This window comes from Astyanax mexicanus, chromosome 15, assembly GCF_023375975.1.
Source record: "Astyanax mexicanus isolate ESR-SI-001 chromosome 15, AstMex3_surface, whole genome shotgun sequence".
In the NCBI taxonomy this organism is placed as follows: Eukaryota; Metazoa; Chordata; class Actinopteri; order Characiformes; family Acestrorhamphidae; genus Astyanax; species Astyanax mexicanus.
In genome coordinates this window covers 42,470,084-42,494,018 of record NC_064422.1, presented here as the reverse complement: position 1 = coordinate 42,494,018, position 23,935 = coordinate 42,470,084, and the positions used below count along the sequence as shown (strand labels likewise).

At 39.0% G+C, this 23,935-nt stretch overlaps 1 protein-coding gene across 1 annotated transcript; it reads left to right on the top strand.

Moving 5' to 3' along the window:
- On the top strand, positions 1–21,974 carry pdzd7b (PDZ domain containing 7b). Its single transcript, XM_022670303.2, has 15 exons — positions 1–233; positions 1,082–1,219; positions 3,835–4,009; positions 5,428–5,604; positions 7,239–7,386; positions 9,236–9,296; positions 12,125–12,541; positions 14,127–14,273; positions 15,411–15,523; positions 17,137–17,228; positions 17,359–17,450; positions 18,014–18,085; positions 19,485–20,090; positions 20,636–20,736; positions 21,085–21,974. The coding sequence occupies exons 1-15, from the start codon at positions 119–121 to the stop codon at positions 21,226–21,228; spliced, it is 2,598 nt and encodes an 865-aa protein (XP_022526024.2). The 5' UTR covers positions 1–118; the 3' UTR covers positions 21,229–21,974.
- Positions 21,975–23,935: the final 1,961 nt, after the last annotated feature.

The window sequence follows — 23,935 nt, the reverse complement described above, 5'->3', positions numbered from 1 at the left end:
GAGCTCAGCCTGTATCAGATCTACAGGTGATGGGGGAAGCTGTGGGTGAAGATGTGAGGGGAGTCCATCATTGGACCGTGCACTGACCCACACACACACACACACACACTCACACACCATGGGGTCTATTAAACGCCAGGGATCACCAGCCACCCCTCGAACCAGTCGCCAGAGGAACAGATCCCTCTCTCCAAAATCCACCAGACCATCCTGGGGGAACTCCATGACAGAGGGTGAGTTTGTTTGTGGGTACATTCTTACTAAATTATCATTATTTATAATATCATGTGTTTGTATCTCCAGTGCTCAGGGCCATGGCGATGGTCCTTATTACAGAAATTGTGCACACTATACTATCAGCTATATTTTGCAATATTTTTGTTGTTCTGTGATATACGGTAGATTTCCAATAATTTTTCTAAGGGTGAGTTTTGAGTGAAGTTTCTCCAGCACTAAGGCTAGGTGCAGCAGCATTAGCATTAGCATTAGCTGTTCAGAGGTGAGTATATTGGACCGTAGTCTGCATGTTTCCCATGTTAAAACAAGCTACATGGGACGAACCGCTAGCTGATAGCAAGCACACTGTGTTCCCGGAGCACTCAGGTTTTCTTCGTCTAGCGCTATCGGGTGGCATTTACATCCCCCTAGTGCTGCGGTTAGCAGCTAATGCTAATGCTGCTGCACCCAGCCTTAGTGCTGGAGAATCTTCACTGAAAACTCACCGTTAGATAAAAAATATTGGAAATCTAAGTTTACTGTAAATAAACAGAAGTGCTTTAATCACCCAAACAAACAGTTTTCAAGAGAGAAATCTGTGTAGATTAACATCCAGCTCTCCTTTAACTTTGAAAGAAATGTTTTTTTTTCTAAGAATTACAGTTTTGTTTATTAGGCTCTTCCTCCAGCTTCCCCATTAGAAGGGGTACATGGTGACATCCTTGCTGACTTCGATGTAGCATCCTTACTAGTGTCGCTTAATGCGCTTTCTAATCCGGTGCACCTTATGGTCCGAAAAATACAGTAATACATATTGGATCTGTTACAGTTTTTGGTATATGTGTGTGTGTGTGTGTGTGTGTAGGGGATGATATGGACAGTGAAAGGTTGACAGTAACAGTAGATCAGACACTCGATGGTCGTTTGGGCTTCAGTGTTCGAGGAGGAGCAGAACACGGTCTGAACATCTTCATCAGCAAGGTGGAGCCAAATAGTGCTGCAGGTAAGCTTGTGTGTTTGTGTTTGATTTGTGTGTGTGTTATTTCTGCTGTAGGCTAAAAAACATTTGGGTTTGACATTAAAAGATGAATATGAGACTAAATATTAACCTTTTAGATTTATGTCTAGATATTTACATCTGGATCTGATACACAGTCTAGTAAATATCATGTCAGGTCTGTTTTGTAGACCTGTCCTGATACTGTACATTAATTATTTAAACAATAGATAGTGCTAAATGTCTACACTCAGATTCAGATTTGAGTTTTATCTGTGCAGACTGTGCATTTATAGTTAGAGAAGTAAATCAGTATGAAAACCAGAGAGCTGTCTATGGGTGAAAAACAAGCAATTGTGAAGCTGAGAGAAGAGTCAGTCATCAGTGATTAAAGCAAAAATGTTGGCCATAGCCAGTACAACCGTTTATAATGTTCTAAAGTAGAAAGTCGTCACTGGTGTACCAGGTAACTAGCTAAAAATGTCAAACAGGTAGACCAGGGAAACCCACAGCAGTTCATGACAGATGACCAGTGTTGGGAAGGTTACTTTTAAAATGTAATCCCTTACAGATTACTGATTACATCACTCAAAATGTAATTTGTAACGTAATCAGTTACATTACTTCAAATGAGTAACGTAATCTGATTACTTTGGATTACTTACAATATTGTCATTTTTTTAAGCCTGAATGAATGTAGCAACCACATATTGCATATTATTCTTTTATTTTTCTTTCCAGTTAACAAATAGATAAACAAATAAAACAGCCTTTTCAATCACTCTATAAAAATACTTATGAAACCATTTCATCAAACAATTTTATGAAACACTTCTATAAATTGATGATAAAACAATTTAAAACCAAACAATGTAACAACAACTGTAAGCTATCTACTTGCAGGTTTGCCACCAGTGTTAATTTTGACAACAAATTTGGATTTAGTCTTAGTCATAGTTTTGTGACGAAAATAGCATTTAGTTTTAGTCACAATTCAGTAATTTAGTCGACTTAGTTTTAGTCGACTTAATGTCATAAGAATATAGTCTACTAAAATTACAGTAAATTTAGTCGACTAAAATGTAAAGGGTGTAAATGTAAATGCTTTTTTCATTAGTTTCCTTGAATTATTAACTCTACACGTATACGAAATGAAACGTTTAATAACCAATTGAGTAATATTGTTAATGTTTGAATGTGAAATATATTTATATATGATTTAATGTATATTATTATTATTATTATTATTATAGGTGACTATATATATTTTACATTTAAAATTTTGCTCTAGAAATCAGGTCATAAAACAACTGAATAGTTAAATTATAGTTTGAACAGAGCTGTAGATGCAAAAACAGCTTTTAAAGGATCTAGTTTTATCTCCAGCAGTAACCCAGCACACCTACTGGAGCTACAGTCTATAAATGAGATCAAAAACACACCTTCACACACTGTCCTGTAGAGATGCTCTCAGGATGTACAGAGAGACTTCATGAGTTAAAGTGAGAAACTTATGAGAAAGTGCTGTAAGGAACTTTACACAGACTTTTAGGTTCATAGATTCACTTATTTTATTGTTTTATTTTGGTTATATTATTGAGTTCCTTTCTGACCGGTTCCTGCTTTAACACTAGCTATATCTTTCCCAGTGTGAGACTAAACAGATGATCTGATCTTAATGAGTGAGTTCTGTATCAGTTCTGTGTTTTAGTGCACTGCCGAGTTAAACACCCCATCAGCTCATGAAATAACATCAGCATTAAAACGCGGATCTCTGCATGGAGATCTGTGGGACTCTGGTCTGCAGAAGCTGAAAGATTAGTGGTGTTTTTACCGGAGATGGAGTCGCTCCACACGGTTTACACGTTATCTTGTTTTTTGCGACGTCAAAGGAGAAATATATCGCCCCTCTCTCTCTCTCCTTGCTGAACACTGTCGAGTTAACTTCCAGTCGAGCTCCGTAAGTATCGACAGGTTAATTCCCGGGTTTGTAACTGAGCGTGCAGCACTACTGCAGGAAAAACAGGTACTGATTGGATGAGTACCCCGCTTGTCCCGCCTCTCCACCTTCGCTAAAGTAGCAGTGATTGGATCTCTTCCTAACTGGTCACTACCTTTCACAGAACTAAATCAGTTCTGATTGGATTTCGTCCCTGCCAAACATTTTCGTCTCGTTTTTATTCGTTGACCAAAATGTCAATTAATTTCGTCTCGTTGTGTGTGCGGAGCCGCTGTCTGCCCCTCCTCCCTGTGTGTGTGTGTGTGTGTGCGCAGCGAGATGGGAGAAGGGGCAGACAGTTCCCTTTCATATCAGAGCGATTCACCGCAAAATGTTATTTGCGTTTTGTCAGTGTTGGAAGAGCAAAAAAATAGGAAAGTACCGCAATGTAATCCTTTAATTTTAGCAGAGTAACTGTAATCTGATTACCATTTATTGAAGCAGTAACTGTAACGGATTACAGTTACTTATAATTTGTAATCTGATTACGTAACGCCGTTACATGTAATCCGTTACTTCCCAACACTGCAGATGACAGGTGGGTTCAGACAGAAGGTGCTATAGTATTTTCTGAAACCTGAATTGTATATGTGTGTGTGTGTGTGTGTGTGTGTGTGTGTAGAACAGGCTGGTCTGTGTGTGGGTGATAAGCTGCTGGAGGTGAACGGGATCAGTCTGGAGAACATCAGTATGGACAGTGCAGTGAAGGTCCTGATGGGTCACCGCTGGCTCCGGTTGGTTCTCCAGAGAGTGGGATGGGTTCCAGGGGTTCGATACTCCAGTGAGAAAACCACCTGGTGAGCAGCACACACTAAATTAACAAACTATTCATCTAACTCATCTATAGTCATCTGGTTTTTAGTAAAATGGCTATATATGTGTGTAGACAGTACCAGTTAAAGGTCTGTACATGCCTTAAATTCCAAGTTTTTCATTATTTTAACATTTTTTGCATTTTAAGGACTCCTCAAGTGCAGGGTGGCATTTATGTCCCACTGGCACTGCATTTAGCGGCTAATGCTAATGCTGCTGCACCTAGCCTTAGTGCTGGAGAAACTTTACTGAAAACTCACTCTTAGACAACATATTGGAAATCTAAGATTACTGTAAATAAACGAAAGCACTTTGCTCACCCAAATAAACAGTTTTCCTCATTCCCCATTAGAAGGGAAACATGGCGACACCCTTGCTTACTTGATGTAGACATCTTTACTAGTGTCGCTTAATGCGCCTTATAATCCAAAACGTGTGGTACACCATTCCGTATGTGTTCCTTCATAGTCTGGATCACTTCACTATTCATTTACTATGTAAGAAAAATAATAAATAAAAACATTAAATGAGAAGGTGTGTCCAAACATTTGACTGGTATTGTATGTATATTTGTGGTGCATTAGAGTCAATTTTTTTTTTATTTGATTAATTGCAGCAATATTACATTTCTTCTTCTTAAGACTGAAGCTTTTAATAATGGATATTTAATTGTAAATAAAAGAATGAATGTATGATTGTCAAAATGGAATTTTATTTATAATTAGTGGTGTTGCTTAAAAAAAGTAATTGTATGCATTGCAACAATTTAAAAAAAATAAATAAATGCTGGTATGTTTAAGAGGGAGGCAAACATAATAGTGCAATAGTGTGAGCTTTGTTAACTAAGAGAACTAAGAGTTTGTTATCAGATTTAATTAAGCAGTAATACACAAGAGGGAGTTCTATAACATTTATTATTGGCACTATTAATACATAATTACATGTTATAGCACGAAGCTCGAGTTTATTATTGCGATTATTATTCCACAGTTCCATTATCACTGTTTATTGAAAGATTTTGAGTTAAAGAGAATGGGAAAATAGGATGTGTTTGGTTACAAACACTCCGCGAGTTAAAATAGTTGCTGCTCTGTTTGTAGCTGCGCTGTTTGGCTTGTAAGTGCTGCATCAATGCTAGGTTAGGAGTGATACATGGAGAGCTTCGGTTACGGTGCATTACCGGCTGATAATGGCACTCATAGAACGCGTCTTGGCCAATTGCATTGCAGGGTCGGTGCTAACTGTGGTATAATTCATATTTCACTATATATAAAAATAATCTACCCTCTGAACTTAACAGTTCAATCCAATTTCTAAATAAAAGCTAAAGCTAACCTGAGGCTAAATCTGATCAAATTATATATTTTTTTATATATTTGTGTGTGTGTGTGTGTGTGTTTAGGGTAGATCTGATCCACAGGAGGATGGTGGTGGATGAAGGTGAAGCGTCTCTCTCAGGCAGTCGTTCAGACGGAGCTCTGTGTCGCTCGGTTCATCTGCAGACATCGCTCTCTCAACCCTACCTCGGTCTCAACATCCGCGGAGGCACCGAGTACGGCCTGGGCATCTACGTCTCAAAGTAAGGGGAAGATCTGCCATTCAAACATGAGGAAAAAGGCTTATGGAAATTGATCTGTAATTTTTTTTTACCTGTGATTATCTGAGATTAATCACACTTTTTGTTCTTAAGATGCTACACGTTTTTTAGTGGATATTTAAATGAAATAAAAGAATGAATGTAAGAAATGTAAAATGCAATTATACTGTATTTATATTAGTGGTGTTAATTAAAATACTAGCATATACTTGTTATGTATGTTTGAGGGGAGATAAAGATACAGCCCTGGACGTGAGGCACTGGAATAAAGAATGCATGATAAATTGTATAGAGGAAACCTTTTTTTTTTTTTTTTACTTTATTATAAACATCTCAGCTTGTTTGTAAGGATTTTTGAATTAAAACTTTATAATTTGCTGAGTATAAAAGACTATTTTCACACCTGTAGTTGTTAAAGTTTCTAGTTTCTATGATCCGGATCAGTTGATGAGTTTATTCATTTGGTGTGTTTCTCCCTCTGTTTGGTTTGGTTTCACACAGGCATAAAAACCTAAACACACTAAAATGCTTCACCAATAAACCACACAAGCACATCGTCTCCTCTGATTGGTCAGAGCTGTCTCGTGCGGGAGTGAAAAAATAAATATAGTGAGAAGATTCAGTATTTCTGTATATCTATATCTGTAGTGCAGTGTTAAGCTGCTTTAACACAGAACATGAAAATTAATACTTGCAAACAGTGTTTTTAATGGGACGTGCAGCGCAGATGTGAGCAGTGAACGCTGCACATATTGCGCTCTTAGTGTGTAAACAGCATGGAGCAGCAGCAGAGACAGAGTTTAATCATAGCAGTATATTATCTGGCTAATACACAGGGGTTGGACAATGAAACTGACAATGAAACTCCTGGTTTTAGAGCACAATAATTTATTGTGGTGAGGGACAGTTCTGGTGGAAACAGGAGAGTTGAGGTGCACATTGAATTCTGCGTGATTTGATCAGCCGTGGTTTTATGTTTTTTGGATACAATCCGGGTTAGCACCCGAACATCCCTTTCAGACAGCTTCCTCTTACAGCGTCCACAGTTAATCCTGTTGGATGTGGTTGGTCATTCTTGGTGGTATGCTGACATTACCCTGGATACCGTGGCTCTTGATGCATCACAAAGACTTGCTGTCTTGGTCACAGATGCTCCAGCAAGACCTGCACCAACAATTTGTCCTCTTTTGAACTCTGGTATGTCACCCATAATGTTATAGTGTGCATTGCAATATTTAGAGCAGAACTGTGCTCTTACCCTGCTAATTAAACCTTTACACTCTGCTCTTACTGGTGCAATGTGCAATTATTGAAGATTTGCCGCCAGGCTGCTCCAATTTAACCATGAAACCTCCCACACTAAAATGACAGGTGTTTCAGTTTCATTGTCCAACCCCTGTGTATTTGATAGCTGGGTCAGATTGAGAACAGATCACGTTCTCACCACAAATTGGGGTCAATGCTTTAACATTGACAGCTCTATTAATAATATGATTTAAAATTGTTATATATATATATATATATATATATATATATGTGTTACTATATGTGTTACTATGCATCAGAGACAGACATATCCTATATATTTGTTTGTTTGTTTGTTTGTTTTTCTGCAGGCTGGATCCAGGAGGGCTGGCGGAGCAGGGCGGGATTAAGATGGGCGATCAGATTCTGTCAGCCAATGGGGTGAGCTTTGAGGATGTCACTCACAGCCGAGCAGTGGAAGTCCTGAAAAGCCAATCACATGTATTGTTGACTATTAAGGTGAGCTCCAATACTTTAACCCACTTCTACGCACAGTTCACAAGTTTTATATTACAACCTAGGTCTTCATTTAAATTCCACTTTTTCACCACTAAATTAAAAGCCTAAATAAAAAAAAATACAGTTTAAAATTCAAACACTGCGCAAATCCAATTTTTAACTCAGCAATAAACAGAATAAAGAATAAAATAAGATTACTGTTTCCTTAAATGAGCTTCTAGTGTATCTTCACCGTGTAAACCAGCAGATCAGTATCTGCACAAAAGCGCCGCACTGTTAAGATACAAACGCGCCAAAGTCAGAGCTCACCTGCCTCTTAACGGGACATTATGGAAGACATACCAGAGTTGTGTGACAAAGACAGCAAGTCTTTGTGATGCATCAAGAGCCACGGTATCCAGGGTAATGTCAGCATACCACCAAGAAAGACCAACCACATCCAACAGGATTAACTGTGGACGCTGTAAGAGGAATGTTCGGGTGCTAACCCGGATTGTATCACAATAAATTATTGTGGTCTAAAACCAGGTGTTTCAGGTCTAAAACCAGGTGTTGTCCAACACCTGTATATACATACATACACACCCATCCATCCACATAGATGTATTACTAGCCCTACACAATATATCTTCTCATTCAGTATAATAGGGCCTTTAGTTTTAATCAGCAGTGCTGGTTTAAAACACTGGAGAATTTACATTGAAGCATTGAATGAGACACACACACACACACACACACACACACACACACACTTCTCCTCCACTGCCAGCCAGGCACACTCTCCTTACACCCAGATAATGATGATAAGCTAAAGCAGCAGCTGCTCTATGGGTGTAATGTGCTACTCTAGATCCTCTGTATAGGACTTTGTGCTGTGTGTGTGTGGGTGTGTGTGTGTGTGAGAGTGTGTGAGCCTGGCACTGTGTGCATTATTTACAGCGCTGTAGGATCAGATGTGATTCTGCAGACTCGTTTAGCTCTGAACTATGAACTCACTGCGCTCTGTCTGTATAATGCTAATTAACTGTTATATAGCGCGGTTATACACAGTGTACACAGTCTCCATTCTTTTCATTTTTAGTATTAAATGCTAAAAAAAATGCTTTAACGAGTGAATTATAAAGGAGCATAAACCCATACCCTGTAAAGGCATGGTAAACACGCAGACTACAGTCCAATATACTCGCCTCTGAATGGAAAAAGAGCTAGCGCTGTGGTTAGCAGCTAATGCTAATGCTGCTGCACCCAGCCTTAGTGCTGGAGAAACTTCACTGAAAGAAAACTCACCCTTATAACTATAATGTACTTCAGCGGAGTGACTTTACTGCTGCTAAATACCTGACTGGTAGAATTCATACATAAGGAGCACTGGATTATAGGGAGCTCTGTCGATTTTTGGGAAGATTAAAGGATTTTAAGTACGCCTTATAGTCCAAAAATGTATTAAAATAGTCTGAACAACAAGATTAGAATCAAAAGTAAAAAATCGTATTTGGACCTGCTGTGTGAGCTCTGTTCAGCTTTTTTGATAAACATATAGTCAAAAATAATTGATAAAGTATGTGTGACAAACTGCTAACCAGAAAACTGCATATTTTTAAAATTATAAATTATATGTTTTAATCAGGTCATTAAAAGTCAGTACAAAAGCATAATTATTTGGTAAAAAAAGTCTAGAACTTACCTGAATTAATGCACAACACCATGCAAAACTGTATAAACATTAATTGCAGGACAATACAGACTAGTAAAACCAATATGTTAATATGTTTGGGTTTAGAATGCATGTTAGATATATCTGAATTTACAGAATAACATTTAATAATAATGTGTTTTGTTTGATTCTCAGGAGGCGGGGAGATACCCAGCCTATCAGGAGATGGTGGCAGAATACACCTGGACGGACAAACGTAAGAAAATTGTAATTGTAGATCCTGAGTGTGAATTCCTGAGTTTTGATAAAAAACTGAACTTTCTAGGAATTATAATAATATACTCATTACATAAGAAATTTCCTGGATTGCTGAAAAAGTTAATGCGCTTCTATCTTAAGCAGGTATGTAAATGATCACAGACGTGGTCTGATTAGACACCTGGTGCCCTATTTTAGTGTTTTATCTGTTTTATCTTTAGCTTTATCTATTTTATCTGTAGGTGAGCCGTCGACTGTGCACCGTGCTGCTTGATTTAGAGCGTGTCAATGTGTCTTTGCTGTCATAACGATGGGAAAAGTACACCTTGCACAACTTGAAACATGCAAAAGGCATGGACTAATTGTCTTAATAAATCCTGGGTGTGTTTTAGACCAAAAGAGGGTGTAAAAGTGCTTCCCCATTTGCCCAATAAAAAAAAGACTCTCTGAGGCTACTTTTGGGTAGTGTACCTCCTGGTGAGAGATTCTAGATATGCCTCTACAATGCATTTAAAAAAATCCATTTTGCCCAATTGACAGGCTTTGAAATGGGGGCACCATTGGAGTTAGAGAAGCAGGACGATAATTTCAGCAAATTGCCCACCATTAAGTTAAATTTAATTCTATGATAATTCTAACATGATAATTTAAGCAATGATGTGTTTCAGGTTCTATTTGTGTCATGTCCTGGCCCTGTTTCCTGTCTGTCCTCATGCCTGTGTGTGTCCCACTTGACCTGTGCCCCTGTGTTCTGTCTCAGTACTTTTCCACCTGTGTCTATTTGTAGCTCCGCCCCCTAGCCCCAGGTGTTTCCACTTCCTGTGTATATATATATAATTCCCCTGTGCCACTTTGTTCTCGTCGGTCTTTGCACAAACTCCTGTCGTTTGTCTCTCAGCGTTTCTCTGTTTCTCATTGCATTTCTCGTTGCCCTAGTTTCTTGTTCCATGTTTTATTCCTAGTTTAGTGTTTATTTTCTTGTTTATTTCGTTGTTTATAGTTCCCTGTTAATTTACTAGTTTACTCCCTTGCCGTGTTTAGTTTTGTATTATTTTTAGTTACTTGTTTGTTTCTTTGTTAGCCTCCCTGTTGTATGTTATCGTTTACCCCTTGTTTGTTTTGGTTTATTTCTTTGTTTTGTGTTTACTTGTTTCTTTGGTTATTTGTTTATTCGTTTATTTGTTTATTTGTTATTTATTTAATACATTTTCCCTTACCTGTACTTACGTCCGCCTCCACGTCTCCCTGCCTGGCTTTTGCTGACAATTTGGTCTCATTATTACTGCGAACACATTTTTTTTTTTTCTAATTTTTCCCATTTTCTCCCCAATTTACACGGCCAATTACCCAACCCACTCATTAGGACTCCCCTATCACTAGTGATGCCCCAACACACCAGGAGAGTGAAGACTAACACATGCTTCCTCCGATACATGTGAAGTCAGCCACCGCTTCTTTTCGAGCTGCTGCTGATGCAGCCAGCGTGCTCGGAGGAAAGCGCAGCGACTCGGTTCTGATACATCAGCTCACAGATGCCCTGTGCTGCAGACATCACCATAGGAGTGATGTGGGGAGAGAGCGCCATCTACCCACCCAGAGAGAACAGGGCCAATTTTGCTCCCTCTGAGCGCCGGCAGCTTGATGGCAAAGCTGCATGAGCGGGAGTTCAAACCTGCAACCTCCTGCTCATAGTGGCAGCGCTTTAGACCACTGGACCACTCGGCGCCCAAGTGAACACATTTTAAGATGTGCGACAGTAGTCATGTCAGTACAATAGATGTATTGTTGCATTTTTTGTTTTAAAATTCTCCACACATTCTCTGCTGCATTAATGCTGCGATTAATGAATCACAGAATGGTACTGACACACCCCTTTACCAAAAATAACTTGACTGCAATTAAATAATAGTGAAATAATGGTGCATCTCAAAAAATTTGTATATCATTGAAAAGTTACTTTTTTTCAGTAATTCAGTTCGAAATGTAAAACTTATATATTATGTGATCTATTTTAAGCGTTGATTTCTTTATTGTTGATGATTGTGGCACTTTTTTTTAAAGATGGGGATTTCATTTTCCAGCAGAACTTGGCACATTGCCCACACTGCCAAAAGTACCAATTGGGTTACTGAAATAAATTAACTTTTCAATGATAGTCACATTTTTTGAGATGTACTAGTAAATATGAGCTCCATTGGCTACCAGTTGATGTTCGCATCAAATTCAAAGCTCTTACAATCGCCTACAAGGTGATGAGAGAACAGCTCCTTCCTGAAGACAGAGCTCTTCAAAGAGCACTTACTCTCCTAACACCTCTAACTAACTACCTTCTACTACCAGATCAGGAGAATCTCTCACTATCTTTAATAATAAACTCCTGAAGACAGAGCTCTTCAAAGAGCACTTACTCTCCTAACACCTCTAACTAACTACCTTCCACTACCAGATCAGGAGAATCTCTCACTATCTTTAATAAACTCCTGAAGACAGAGCTCTTCAAAGAGCACTTACTCTCCTAACACCTCTAACTAACTACCTTCTACTACCAGATCAGGAGAATCTCTCACTATCTTTAATAAACTCCTGAAGACAGAGCTCTTCAAAGAGCTCTTACTCTCCTAACACCTCTAACTAACTACCTTCTACTACCAGATCAGGAGAATCTCTCACTATCTTTAATAAACTCCTGAAGACAGAGCTCTTCAAAGAGCACTTTCACTTCAAAGTGCTAACTTTTTGTGATTTTATTTATGATTTTGTAAAAATTCTGTTGTTGTTTTTTTTTATTCTGATGATTCTGCATTTCTGTCCCTCTCTCTCTCTCAGGGAACAGTAGAATGGTCCACTCCTCCTCTCAGGGGTCCGACTCGCACTCGTCCACCTCCTCTCTGTCCTCTGGCACGCCCCTCAGCTCCATCGCCGGGCTCTCCCAGGCCACGCTGCCCCTCTGCCAGCCCTTCGGAGCCCTAATGAGTGACATGTCCAGCTTCACCGAGGTCCAGTTCTCCCTGGACCCGGCTGAGAGCAGTTTCCACACTGAGCAGATGGAAACCAGCCTGAGCCGAGGACCAGTAGAGCTGCTGCAGGACTCGGCTATCCGGAACGAGGGAGGAGAGGATAGAGGTGGAGAAGAAGGAGGAGGAGAAGCAGGAGAGGAGAAGAAAGAGGGGAGAAAAACTTCGGTCCTGATGGCTTTAAGCAGGCCAAGTCCACCTATCCGCAGGACACAGAGTCAAATGACGGGTCAGAGAATTTGCATGCGTTTTAATTACAAGTGAACCATATTTTTCAGACTATAAGGTGCACTTAAAATCTTTTAATTTTCCCCAAAAATGTTCAATGCCCCTTATGTATGAATTCTACCAGTCAGATATTAAGAAGCAGTAATGCCACTCCACTGTAGTACAGTATTATAAAGGTGAGTTTTTAGTAAAGTTTCTCCAGCACTAAGGCTGGGTGCAGCAGCATTAGCATTAGCCGCTAACCACAGCGCTAAGCACTAGCTCTTTCACCGTTCAGAGGTGAGTATATTGGACTGTAGTCTGCGCGTTTGCTGTGTTATGATAAGATATATGGGATGAACAGCTAGCTGATAGAGCCCTGGATTACTGAAACACTCAGGGTTCCTCAGTCTAGTGCTATCAGGTGGCATTTATGTCCCACTAAAGCTGTGGTTAACGGCTAATGCTAAAGCTGCTGCACGCAGCCTTAGTGCTGGAGAAACTTCACTAAAAACTCCCCCTCAGACAAAATATTGGTAAAATATATACTCTAAGCTTACTGTTAATAAACAGAAGCGCTTTACTCACCCTTTACTCTCCAGGAGAGAAATCTGTATAGATTAACATCTAGCACTTGTTTGACTATTACTACTCAAATAATTTATGATACATAATATATTATAATTCCTGAAATGTAAATATTTTTAGTTAAAACACACATATTACACTGTCTCAACCAGAGACTGTAAAAAAAGATGGACGCCGTGTCTCCGTTCCCATCCGTTCAATGAAAATGAAGCCAAAATCTTCCGCCATGTTGGCGATCCTGACACCCGATTCTGCGCAGTAGAGACCAGAGGAGGGAGAAAGACTGTGGAGAGACAGCCTACTCATTTAAATAACCCCGCCCCTGAGGGCTGCCTCGAGGTCACAGGCTGCAGAGCGGGGCGGAGCGAAGCTGACGGTCTGTTATTGGTCCCACCCATAACCAGCCCTTTTACAATAACCACACCTGTGGTGTCTTCACTTTTGAGAGACGATGCTCTGTCCAGCTATACACAGTCTATGCTCTCAACACATGGATGGCCTGTAATACATTATTTATACTAGTAAACTAAAAACAATGTATTAAAAGCAAACCATGTGTTGAGACAGTGAGACTTGGTCTGTTTACAAAATAAATCTTTGAGATTATGTAAATATTTGAATGTGTGTTTTAACAAAAATTATATATAATAATATTGTATAAATTAAGTAATTGTAATTAGGTTATATTGTATGCAAAAAATGAAGTAAAATTTACTAAAAGAAAGGATTGACTGAAGTTCAGTTCACTTATTTACTCTATGTAACATTTAAGTCTTGAAACCGAGTTGAAGTTACTTAAATTTATCTGAAATTAAATTTACTTAAAAAAAAAAGGAAATGCAGAAAGTTGCGAAACTCTAAGTTAATTTTCCGCATCATTTTTTTCAGTGTGTGCCTCATAATCCTTATAGTCTTAAAATTACGGTAAACAGCATGTGGTCAATCTATATCTAAATACTGTTCAGATATAAAACACATGTTAATTCCAGGTATGAACAAGCTCATTCTCTCTCCCACAGAAGAGGAGCAGAAGAGACAGAAGAAGAAGAAGCAGAAGGAGAACAGAGAAGGATGCAGGAGTCCAGTACAGCGCTCCAGGACTTTATTTGGATTACGCCGGAGAAGAGACTCGTCCAAATCTCCATCCAGATCAGAGACTGAACGTGGTAACGCTGTTTACTGAACAGTAAACTGTAGAGCACATCATCTAGTAGAGAATTTCGGCTCTAGCTTACCCCCAGCGCAAGGACCAACAGTCTATTTTCACTCCTTCCTCCTGCATCGTTTAAGTAGCAACAGTACTTTTTAATATATATCTACACTGATTTTATTGCTATCTTGGCAACAGAAAACACAGGTGCACCATTGACTGAATACAACCTAGACAGCAGTCATCTACAGATGTCAACAGTCAGATGCTCATTGCTATCTTGACAGTGAAGTGTCAGCACAGGTGCATCCCCAAATCTCCTAATGTGATCCTAATTCCCACTTATTTTGTTATACTTTTCATAAGACCTAAATCTAGCTGCTTTTTTTATGGGTGTCCTCACAGATTTGGAAATATTTAATAGTGTATAGTGTTTTTAGTCCATTTAAATCAGTCTTTGATTAATTTTTCCCTTAGTATAAATACAGTAAGGTATAATCAGGGGCGCAACTACATACTTTTTGGGTTGTATGCAAACGTAGTATCGAGATACGTATTAAAATCATCATGTGGGGGGTGGGGAGAGAAACATTTTAAAAACGTCGGGGGGGATATGTTTTAAAATCATCAGCGTTGGGGGCAGGATAAGTTTTAAAATCGGCCGCGGTGGGGGAGGAGATACGTTATAAAATCACCGGGGGGGGGGGGGGGGGGTCGAGAGATACGTTTTAAAGTCATCAGCGGGGGGAGGGAGATACGTTTTAAAATCATCAGCATGGGGGGGGGGATACGTTTTAAAATCATCAGCATGGGGGGGGGGGATACGTTTTAAAGTCATCAGCGGGGGGAGGGAGATACGTTTTAAAATCATCAGCATGGGGGGGGGGGATACGTTTTAAAATCGTCAGCGTCCTGTCATTACTTTCCCACCGCGCTCCGCAAACCAGCAAGCTGATTGGCTGTTTCTCCGGAGAGGACATTTATTAGGGGCTTTGATTTGGCGCCCCCTCTAGTGCAGTGCCCATATGCGTTGTATAGGCTGCATACTCCCTTTTTGCGCCACTGGGTATAATGTAATAATATAATAAAGGCAGATGAGTTGATTTTGTTTTTTAATCTTCCTTTCTCTCTGTTTTTCTATTTCTTCTTCCAGGTACGAAAAATCTCGGACTGTCTGACCTGGATGTTCTAACTCAGCTAGAGGAAATGGCTGTGAAGCTGCTGGAGGAGGAGGACGTGGCTGTTGTGATGGAGATTTGCAGGAGGGTAATAATGTGTGTGTGTACAGAATAACAAAAAGACAAGACACCATTAAAAACAAAAACTATCCAATTTTCTTAATCTGAATATATTTACTGTTAACCTCCTGAGACCTGGACTTTTGCTTGGTGTACATTTTTAATTCCTCCTAGCTGTGTGGGATTAGTAGGTCCTAACAAGTATAATAAAATAAACTTTGTCTTTGTAAAGGAAGTGTTTTTTTGTGCAAAAAACATTTGTCCTTCTAAGGGGACAGTAGTTTATTTTAATATTTAAAATTTCTCTTGCGACTCTGAGTGGTCCAGCAGACTAAGGTGCGCTGATTCAAATCCCGGTCATGCAGCTTGCCATCAGCAGCAGTTCAAAAGAGGCATGTACTATTCTTCATGCCTTACTAATGATAGGGGGAGTCCTAATGAGTGGGTTGGGTAATTGGCTATGTAAATTGGAAAGAAAGTGGTATAAAAATGGTCAATTGTAAATGTTGTGATATTATTTTAGGGCCATATCGCCCACCCCTATATATATATATATATATATGTATTAGGGGTGGGCGATATGGCCCTAAAATAATATCACGATATTTCATGGTATTCATGGTAGATAATGATGCTCTTGGCGATGCAACAAAACAAAACAACAAATAAGAAATATATATTTCATAAATACACTACTGTAGCAAAATGAAAACGTAATTTTACTATTGCATACAATATGATATGATATGGCACACCCCTAAAAATATAAAAAAAATACAAAAAAATTTTCAGATTTGTAACAGAAGTCAATGATCCAGAATCTCGTCATGATCCTAATAATATTAATAATGCACTTCAAATATCTCCATATATCCAGGATTAAAGTAAAATAAATAATACTGGACAGATATAATCTGTCTCTAGTAGATATATAATGGGAAATAATGAGAACTGTATGAATTTTTATTTTGCTAAAAACAGCAAAAAAGTAGAACCCTGATGTGATAATTTGAGGTGGGTGAAATGGTACAATATTTCAGGGTATAAAATCATTCACGATATTTATTCAAAAATGTTGGGGATATTATTCCGTGCAATATGGCAAACTCCCTAATATATATAATTTATCCTTGACATTTGGTTTCAGAAAAACATAAAATAAAATGATAATTTTGTTACGAATTATTATTATTTTTTTTAAGTATTATCAAAGTTTTAAAATACCTTATATTAAGTGTAAAAGCTTTTATTTTAATAAAAACACGCCTTAACCTGATATTAGTGGCTGATAATGTGTGTAATAATGCGTATTTTTAATCGCTGGGCTTATTTATTATTTATTTGTGGGACCGCGTCTTTGCCTGCACCGCCTATTGGAGACATGGCGTTTCTTTACTGTATCTATGGGATCCAGCGCCTCCCAGTGATGTATAATGACATTGCATTTGGTTTGTATTTGGTTTGTAAGTGCTGCATCATTGCTAGGTTACCAGTATGTGAGGAGTAATGCATGCAGAGCTTCGGTTACAGTGCATTACCGGCGGATAATGTCACTCATAAAACACCCCTCAGCCAATCACATTGCAGGGTCGGAACTAACTGTGGTATAATGTGCATTATTTTACATTATTGTGTTTGCAGTATACAAAAGAGAGAGCAATGAATACTCTAGTTCTCCCCCTGCTGGCCATCCTGGACAGACCAGAGAAACTCCTGCTACTGAGAGAGATCAGGTAAGGAAGTTTGTAAAGTATAATATTTAAAATCTTTTACAATTTAGTACCATCTGCAATGAAAATCTAGTTCATTTCTAATAATAAAAGAATAATTCACTACTTTTTTGTGTTTCTTTTTCCCCCTCAGAATGCTCGTCTCTAAGGATGACCTCCAGCAGTTTAACAGTATGGTGTCTCCATTTGAAGAAGAGGCCTATGACATCCTGAAAAGACGTTCTCGTAAGTTTGACCAAAATAAGTAATCAAAAAGACCATCAGAAATTTTATAATGATGAAACTGGCACTCATCAGTACTGCCCCGGAAAGGAAGAGCAAGAGTTTCCTCTGTTGTACAGGATAACTTCATCCAAATTACCAGCCTCAGAAACTGCAAGTTAACAGCTCCCCAGATAAGAGCATCTAAATTCTTCTTCACAGAGTACTTTGGTTTGTTTAACACATTATTTTAAATTAACTACATGATTCCTTATGTGTTCCTTCGAAGTCTGGATCACTTCACTGTTCATTTACTATGTAAGATAAAAAAAATAAATATTGAACAAGAAGTTGTGTCTAGACAGGGTCATTATTAAAATAGGTAAATGTGTTATCGATAAATATTTGTAAATTGTAGCTTCTTTAAACAGGAAGATAAAATACATTCAGGCCGTTTTAATTCATTCAGTGGGGAAAACTCTCATTTATTTCCCATTAATAAGGGACTTATGTAATTGGCTACGTATTAATATTGTATTGTATGTGTATAATTCTTTCTCTCCTTTCTTTCTTTCTTTCTGCTGTAGGAAGATCTTCCCCTCTTCGTTCTCCGAAGGCTGGCCACGCCCCAAAGCGCCACCTAATTACACCTGTACCAGGTAAGACAGTCATGTCTAAAGGACAGCCCATGTGATCTGGAATTGGGGAAATAATACTTAGGACCCGTTTTGTCAAATATACCAGAAACTTCACCAAACTCTTATTATAAAACTTTTATGAAAACCTTTTTAAACTTTTTTTTTTACTTTTTGTTTGTGACAGAATTTTTAATGAAGTATTAAATAACTGAAAGATGTAAAATGTACACATTAGTTTGAAACTAGAAAATGGTTGCTCAGCTAAAATTGATCTCACCTGTCGCTGTGGTAGTTTCTAGTTGTTCCTAAGTGGTTGCTAGGTGGTTGCTTAGGTGTTTGCTAAGGTGTTGCCTGGTGGTTGCTATGGTGTTGCCATGGTGTCTGTGGTGGTAGCTAAGGTGTTGCTTAGCTATTGCTAGGTGGTTGCAAAGGTGTTGCTGTGGTATCCTTGTTAAATGCTTTGTAATTTCTAGCTGGTTGCTAGGTGGTTGCTAAGGTGTTGCTATGGTATCCGTGGGGGTTGCTAAGTAGTTTCTAAGTAGTTGCTAGGTGGTTGCTATAGTGTTGCTAAGTCATTGCCCAGTTTTTTGCTAAGGTGTCCCTATGGTGTCTGTAGGGGTTGCTATGGTGTTGCTAAGTTTTTGCTAAGGTTTCTATAGTGCCCGTGATGGTTTATAAGGTGTTTCTAAGCAGTTTCTAGGGGGTTGCTAAGGTGTTGCTATGGTATCCGTGGTGGTTGCTATGTTGTTACTAGGGTGTTGGTAGGGGGCTGCTATGTTATACATGGTGGTTGCTAGGAGTGTGCCATATTGTGTTGTACGCAATAACATCGCCATCATTTTTGAATGTCGTGTACGATATTATTCACCTTGAAATATTGTGCCATATCACCCACCCCTAGTGGTTGCTATATTGTTTCTGTGGTGTTGCTAAGTGGTTGCTAAGGTGTTGCCCAGTGGTTGCTATGGTGTCCGAGGTAGTTGTTATGTTGTTGCTAGGTGGTTGCTAAGGTGTTGCCTAGTGGTTGCTAAAGTGATGCTATGGTGTCCATGGTTGCTATGTTGTTTCTGTGGTGTTGCTAATAGTTGCTAAGGTGCTGTTAAGCGATTGCTAGATGAATATTAAGGTGTTGCTATGGTATTAGTGGGGTTTGCTATGTAGTTTCTAAGTAGTTGCTATGGTATCCGTGGTGGTCATGTTGTTGCGAAGGTGATTCCTAAGGTGTTGCTAGGTGGTTGCTAAGGTGTTGTTATGGTGTCCGTGAGGGTTATGTTGTTGCTAGGTGGTTGCTAAAAAGATTGCTAAGGTGTTGCCCAGTGGATTCTAAAGTGTTGCTATGGTGTATGTGGTGGTTGCTATGGTGTTGCTAGTGTGAAATAAACTGTAATGTGTTGTATATGTGTGTGTGTGTGTGATTCAGATCAGCAGGGTCGTTTCGAGCTTCGGTCGGCTGAGGAGGCAGACAGACAGAACCGGCTGTTACAGGAACTGGAGCGTCTTCGTCTGACTCAGAAACACAGTGAAGCTCAGGAAACTTCAGGAGCTTTCTCTCCGCTGCTGGACATCCCTGTGGACAGCTACTCCCACACAGGCTCCATCAGACCCTCCACAACATCCCCCATACTCCCCAACTGGCTCCTGACCGAGAACACCGTTCCCGCCTCAGAGAACGGCGGGGTCATCTCGGGCGGAGACGTACCTCATTCGGAAAACACCACTTCAAAAAGGTGGAGGTTCCCTTTCAGAAACGGACACTCGGAGAACAAAGCGAACAGAGGAGAAAAGGACCAGGATGTGATCTTCACTGTAGTGGATACTCCCCGACCCAAGAGGCCGCTGTTGTCTCAGGTGTTTGGTCCACTCTGGAGATCACAGAGCTCCATAGAGCCGTCTGTGGAGCACAGCGAGCCGAAGCAGACGAAAGTGGTGCGTTCTGGTTCTGTGAGCATTCACCAGAATCACCATCAGGACCAGTATGAGTATGAACTCAAAACTGTCTGCATCAGCAAGACCAGGCAATCACTGGGTAAGAAGCTCCAGCCAGAACATTGTTAACCTTTGGAACCCTACGGACGGATTTTCTGTCCAAAATAAAATAAAAAACTGCAGTGAGTAACAGAGTACAGTACAGTGAGTAACAGAGCTAACAAACACCACTAACCACACACAACAGCAACCGCTGCAGTCAGAAAACTAAAGGAGTCATGTAAAAAAAAAAAAAAAAAATGTGATAAAAAGCTCAGACAGAGTGTAAGATTATTGTTGTTAAAATTAAAATCATAACTTAGTTATGTATTTTCAAACGTAAATATAGGCTATTTTAAGCATAGAGATGATTCTGGAAAACGGGCAGCTGAAGTTAGCATACAAAGTCCTGTGCTTTTGGTAAACGATAATAATTATAAAAAAAAAAATATTTACACATATATCTCACCTTTTTTGGGAAGTAAACCATTTCTGTTTATTTTTCAGTCAGCGTAGATTTCCAGTGTTTGCTTAGATGTGTCCATAATGACCCCAAAAACACAGACTATTACATACTAATGCTATTTCTTTTCTCTATAAATCCAGGGATCAGTATTTCTGGTGGTGTTGAATCCAGGGTGCAGCCGATGGTCAAAATCGAGAAGATTTTTCCAGGGGGGGCTGCGTCTTCTAATGACATACTGAAGGTATGTAATGAAAAATATGAATACCTAAAGTGCCTAAAGACAGAGAGAGCATCTCTTACTGAACGAATGTCCCAGGAGACGATTGGTCTGAAGTCTGGAAATCTAAGCTCACTGTAAATAAACAGAAGCACTTTATTCACCCAATTAAACAGTTTTCAGGAGAGAAATCTGTGTAGATTAACATCCAGCACTCTTTTTTACTTTAAAAAAAATATTTATTCTTTTTTTTTTAAGAATTACAGTTCTGTTTACTTAGCTTAGCTTTACAGAGTTAGATTTAGAAGGAGAACATGGTGACACATAGACCAGAAAATAGATGTTTTTTGTCTGTCTCTCTGTCTCTCTCAGGCTGGGTTTGAGCTGGTGTCTGTAGATGGAGTTTCCTTACAGGGCATCACCCATCAGGACGCTGTGGAGATAATCCGTCAAGCTTTTGGCAACAAACAGACAGACCCCATGGAGCTGGTGGTGAAGGTCCCCAAACACTCCTGAGTGACACAGGCTCTTAAACAATGAGCCTAAAGACAGAGACGGCATTGCTTACAGAACAAATGGCCCAAGAGACAATGGATCTGAAATTACAGCACCGGGAGAAACTTTTATCTACGAGAAGGAAGCGTTTTATATACTGTAAATAAACAGATACACAGTCTGTTCACCCCTTTTGTTATCAAAATGTGCATAATATGAATTTATACATGCAGGACATTTTGTTGCCATTTGTTTTTATCGTAACACCAGCAAGCAGCAGTGGAAACTGACAGGTTAAATCTCTGAGACAACTTTTTGTATCCTTCCCCTGAACAACTATGTTGAACAATCTTTGTTTTTAGATCATTTGAGAGTTGTTTTGATGAGCCCATGATTCAAATAGGAGAACAACTTGCAATTGGCCACCTTAATTACCTTTTCTCATGATTGGATACACCTGGTTATGAAGTTCAAAGCTCAATGAGGTTAACAAACCAATGTTGTGCTTCAGTAAGTCAGTAAAAAGTAGTTAGGCGTATTCAAATCAATAAAATGATAAGGGTGCCAATACTTTTGCACCGGTCAAATTCTGGTTTAATGCATATTGCACATTTTCTGTTAGTACAATAAACCTCATTTCAATCCTGAAATATTACTGTGTCCATCAGTTATTAGATATATCAAACTGAAATGGCTGCTGCAAACACCCAAATATTTACAACTAAAAATGATTACGATTAATAGGGGTGCCCAAACTTTTTCATATGACTGTAGATCACTCTGTGTGTAATACATCTATATAATATATGAGTACCACATTTTCACCCTTTTCTTACAAGGAGGGCACTTCCTACATTTCTCACATCATCCTGGATTGACGCCATTATTACCAACTCTCCTTCCAACTAAGGATTCTTAATACACCATTGTGTTCAGTTTCTGCAAGGTCACTCATTCACGCCATTATAAACATTTGTTTCAAACCAAAAGTAACATAAGTGTTTAATGGATAAATTCCCATCCTCATTTTATAGTCGAAAAGATCAACTGAGCCAATCAGCAGCCAGAATCACTGGGCCGGTGTGTTCCAGCAGTGTAATACACTGATACACTGTAAAGCTCTCAGGGTCAGATTACCAGCTACACACACACACACACAGCCATTAAAGTCACTCCATTGACTTTATAATTCTTTAACACTGTATATCAGAGACAGTAATCTCCAGTCAGGTATTAAGGAGCAGTAAATCCACTCCACTGAAGTACAGCAATAAACAGGAGTTTTAGTTTAGTTCTCTAACAGTAAAAGCATTACCCGATAACCGCGCTAGATCTTTCGCCGCTCAGAGGTGTGTGTATATCGGACTGTAGTCTGCGTGTTTATCGTGTTAAAAGGAGCTACAAGCTAATATCGCCCTGGCTTACTGAAACACTCAGGGTTCCTCAGTGTAGCTCTGTCGGGCGGAATTAGCCACTAATCGTAGCTAGCACTATTGGTTAACTGCTACTGCTAAATCTGCTGCACCTAGCCTCAGTTGAAAGTACGTACAGTAAGTGCGCTTACTGTAAATAAACAGAAGCACTTTACTAACCCAAATAAACAGTTTTCAGGAGAGAAATCTGTGTAGATTAACATCCTGCGCTCATTTGAGAATAACAGTTTTGTTTACTTAACTTAGCTTAGCTTTACATGTGAAGTACCTGTTGAATTAGAAGGAAAACATGGCGACACCACTGTGCTTAACTAGTGTCATATAATGCTACTCATAATCCAGTGCGCTTTATGTAAGAAAATAGACATTCATTGATAGTGCCCCTTATAATCCAGTGCGTTTTATAGTGCGACAAATACTGTGTTTTATTTTAGGTTTATGGGCTAACAAACTTCATGCCGCCAAAACACGCCAGTCCAATCAAAACATTGGAAATCTAAGCTTTGAAAAAAAACATAAATGCTTTAATCCCCCAAACAAACTTTTTAATAAAAAAGCATGTAGATTAATCCAGGACTCATTTAATCAGGCCAATATTTGCAGCTACTTGGCATCAGCATGAATCGTGATGAATTTAAAGTGGCATTTCAATCTGAGAGAAAGGCTTGGATGAAAAGCGGCGAGAAATAATTTACCAAAACTGTTTGCATGCGAAGAGCAACTTTTGCTTAAGTCTTACGACTTATTACGTAAAAAATACAGTGTACCAGGTAAAGTTACATGAATAAAGTCGTAATATTATGACATTATTCTCGTGACTGTTCCTGGTAGACTGTATTTTTTAAACCCCCATCTCGCAACACTGTATGAGGTTTGTAATCTACTTTCCTTTTAATATAATGACTTTAGTCTCTTAATATTCTCTTAGTATTTTTTAGACCAGCCATGTCACAGCATTGTTTGTGGTACGTTGTTTTTGTGTTTCTGTGTAAATATATAATGTTATTTAACATAGACAACTCTGGCTTATAGTCCAGCGCAACCTGTATATGTACAGATTCTTTTTTTTTTTTTTTTTTTTAATTAGTGGGTGCAGCTTACATTTAGGTGCGCTTAATATCCTGGAAATTCGGTAAAATTCACATCACTCTTGTTTTGGATTCTGGTCGGGTGGATACATGCATGACGGGTAATAAAAAGTGATTTAGCTGAAAAATATAGTTTCTGTATAGTCTGAAGGCTGATAAAGATTCTTGTAGAGGGTGATGGGCTGGGTGGGCTGTGTTGTTTAATAT

Coding starts and splice junctions, on each gene's coding strand:
- pdzd7b (XM_022670303.2), top strand. CDS start 119: ATGGGGTCTATTAAACGCCAGGGATCACCAGCCACCCCTCGAACCAGT. Junction 1,220..3,834: donor GGAGCCAAATAGTGCTGCAG/GTAAGCTTGTGT, acceptor GTGTGTGTGTAG/AACAGGCTGGTCTGTGTGTG. Junction 14,274..15,410: donor CAGATCAGAGACTGAACGTG/GTAACGCTGTTT, acceptor TTCTTCTTCCAG/GTACGAAAAATCTCGGACTG.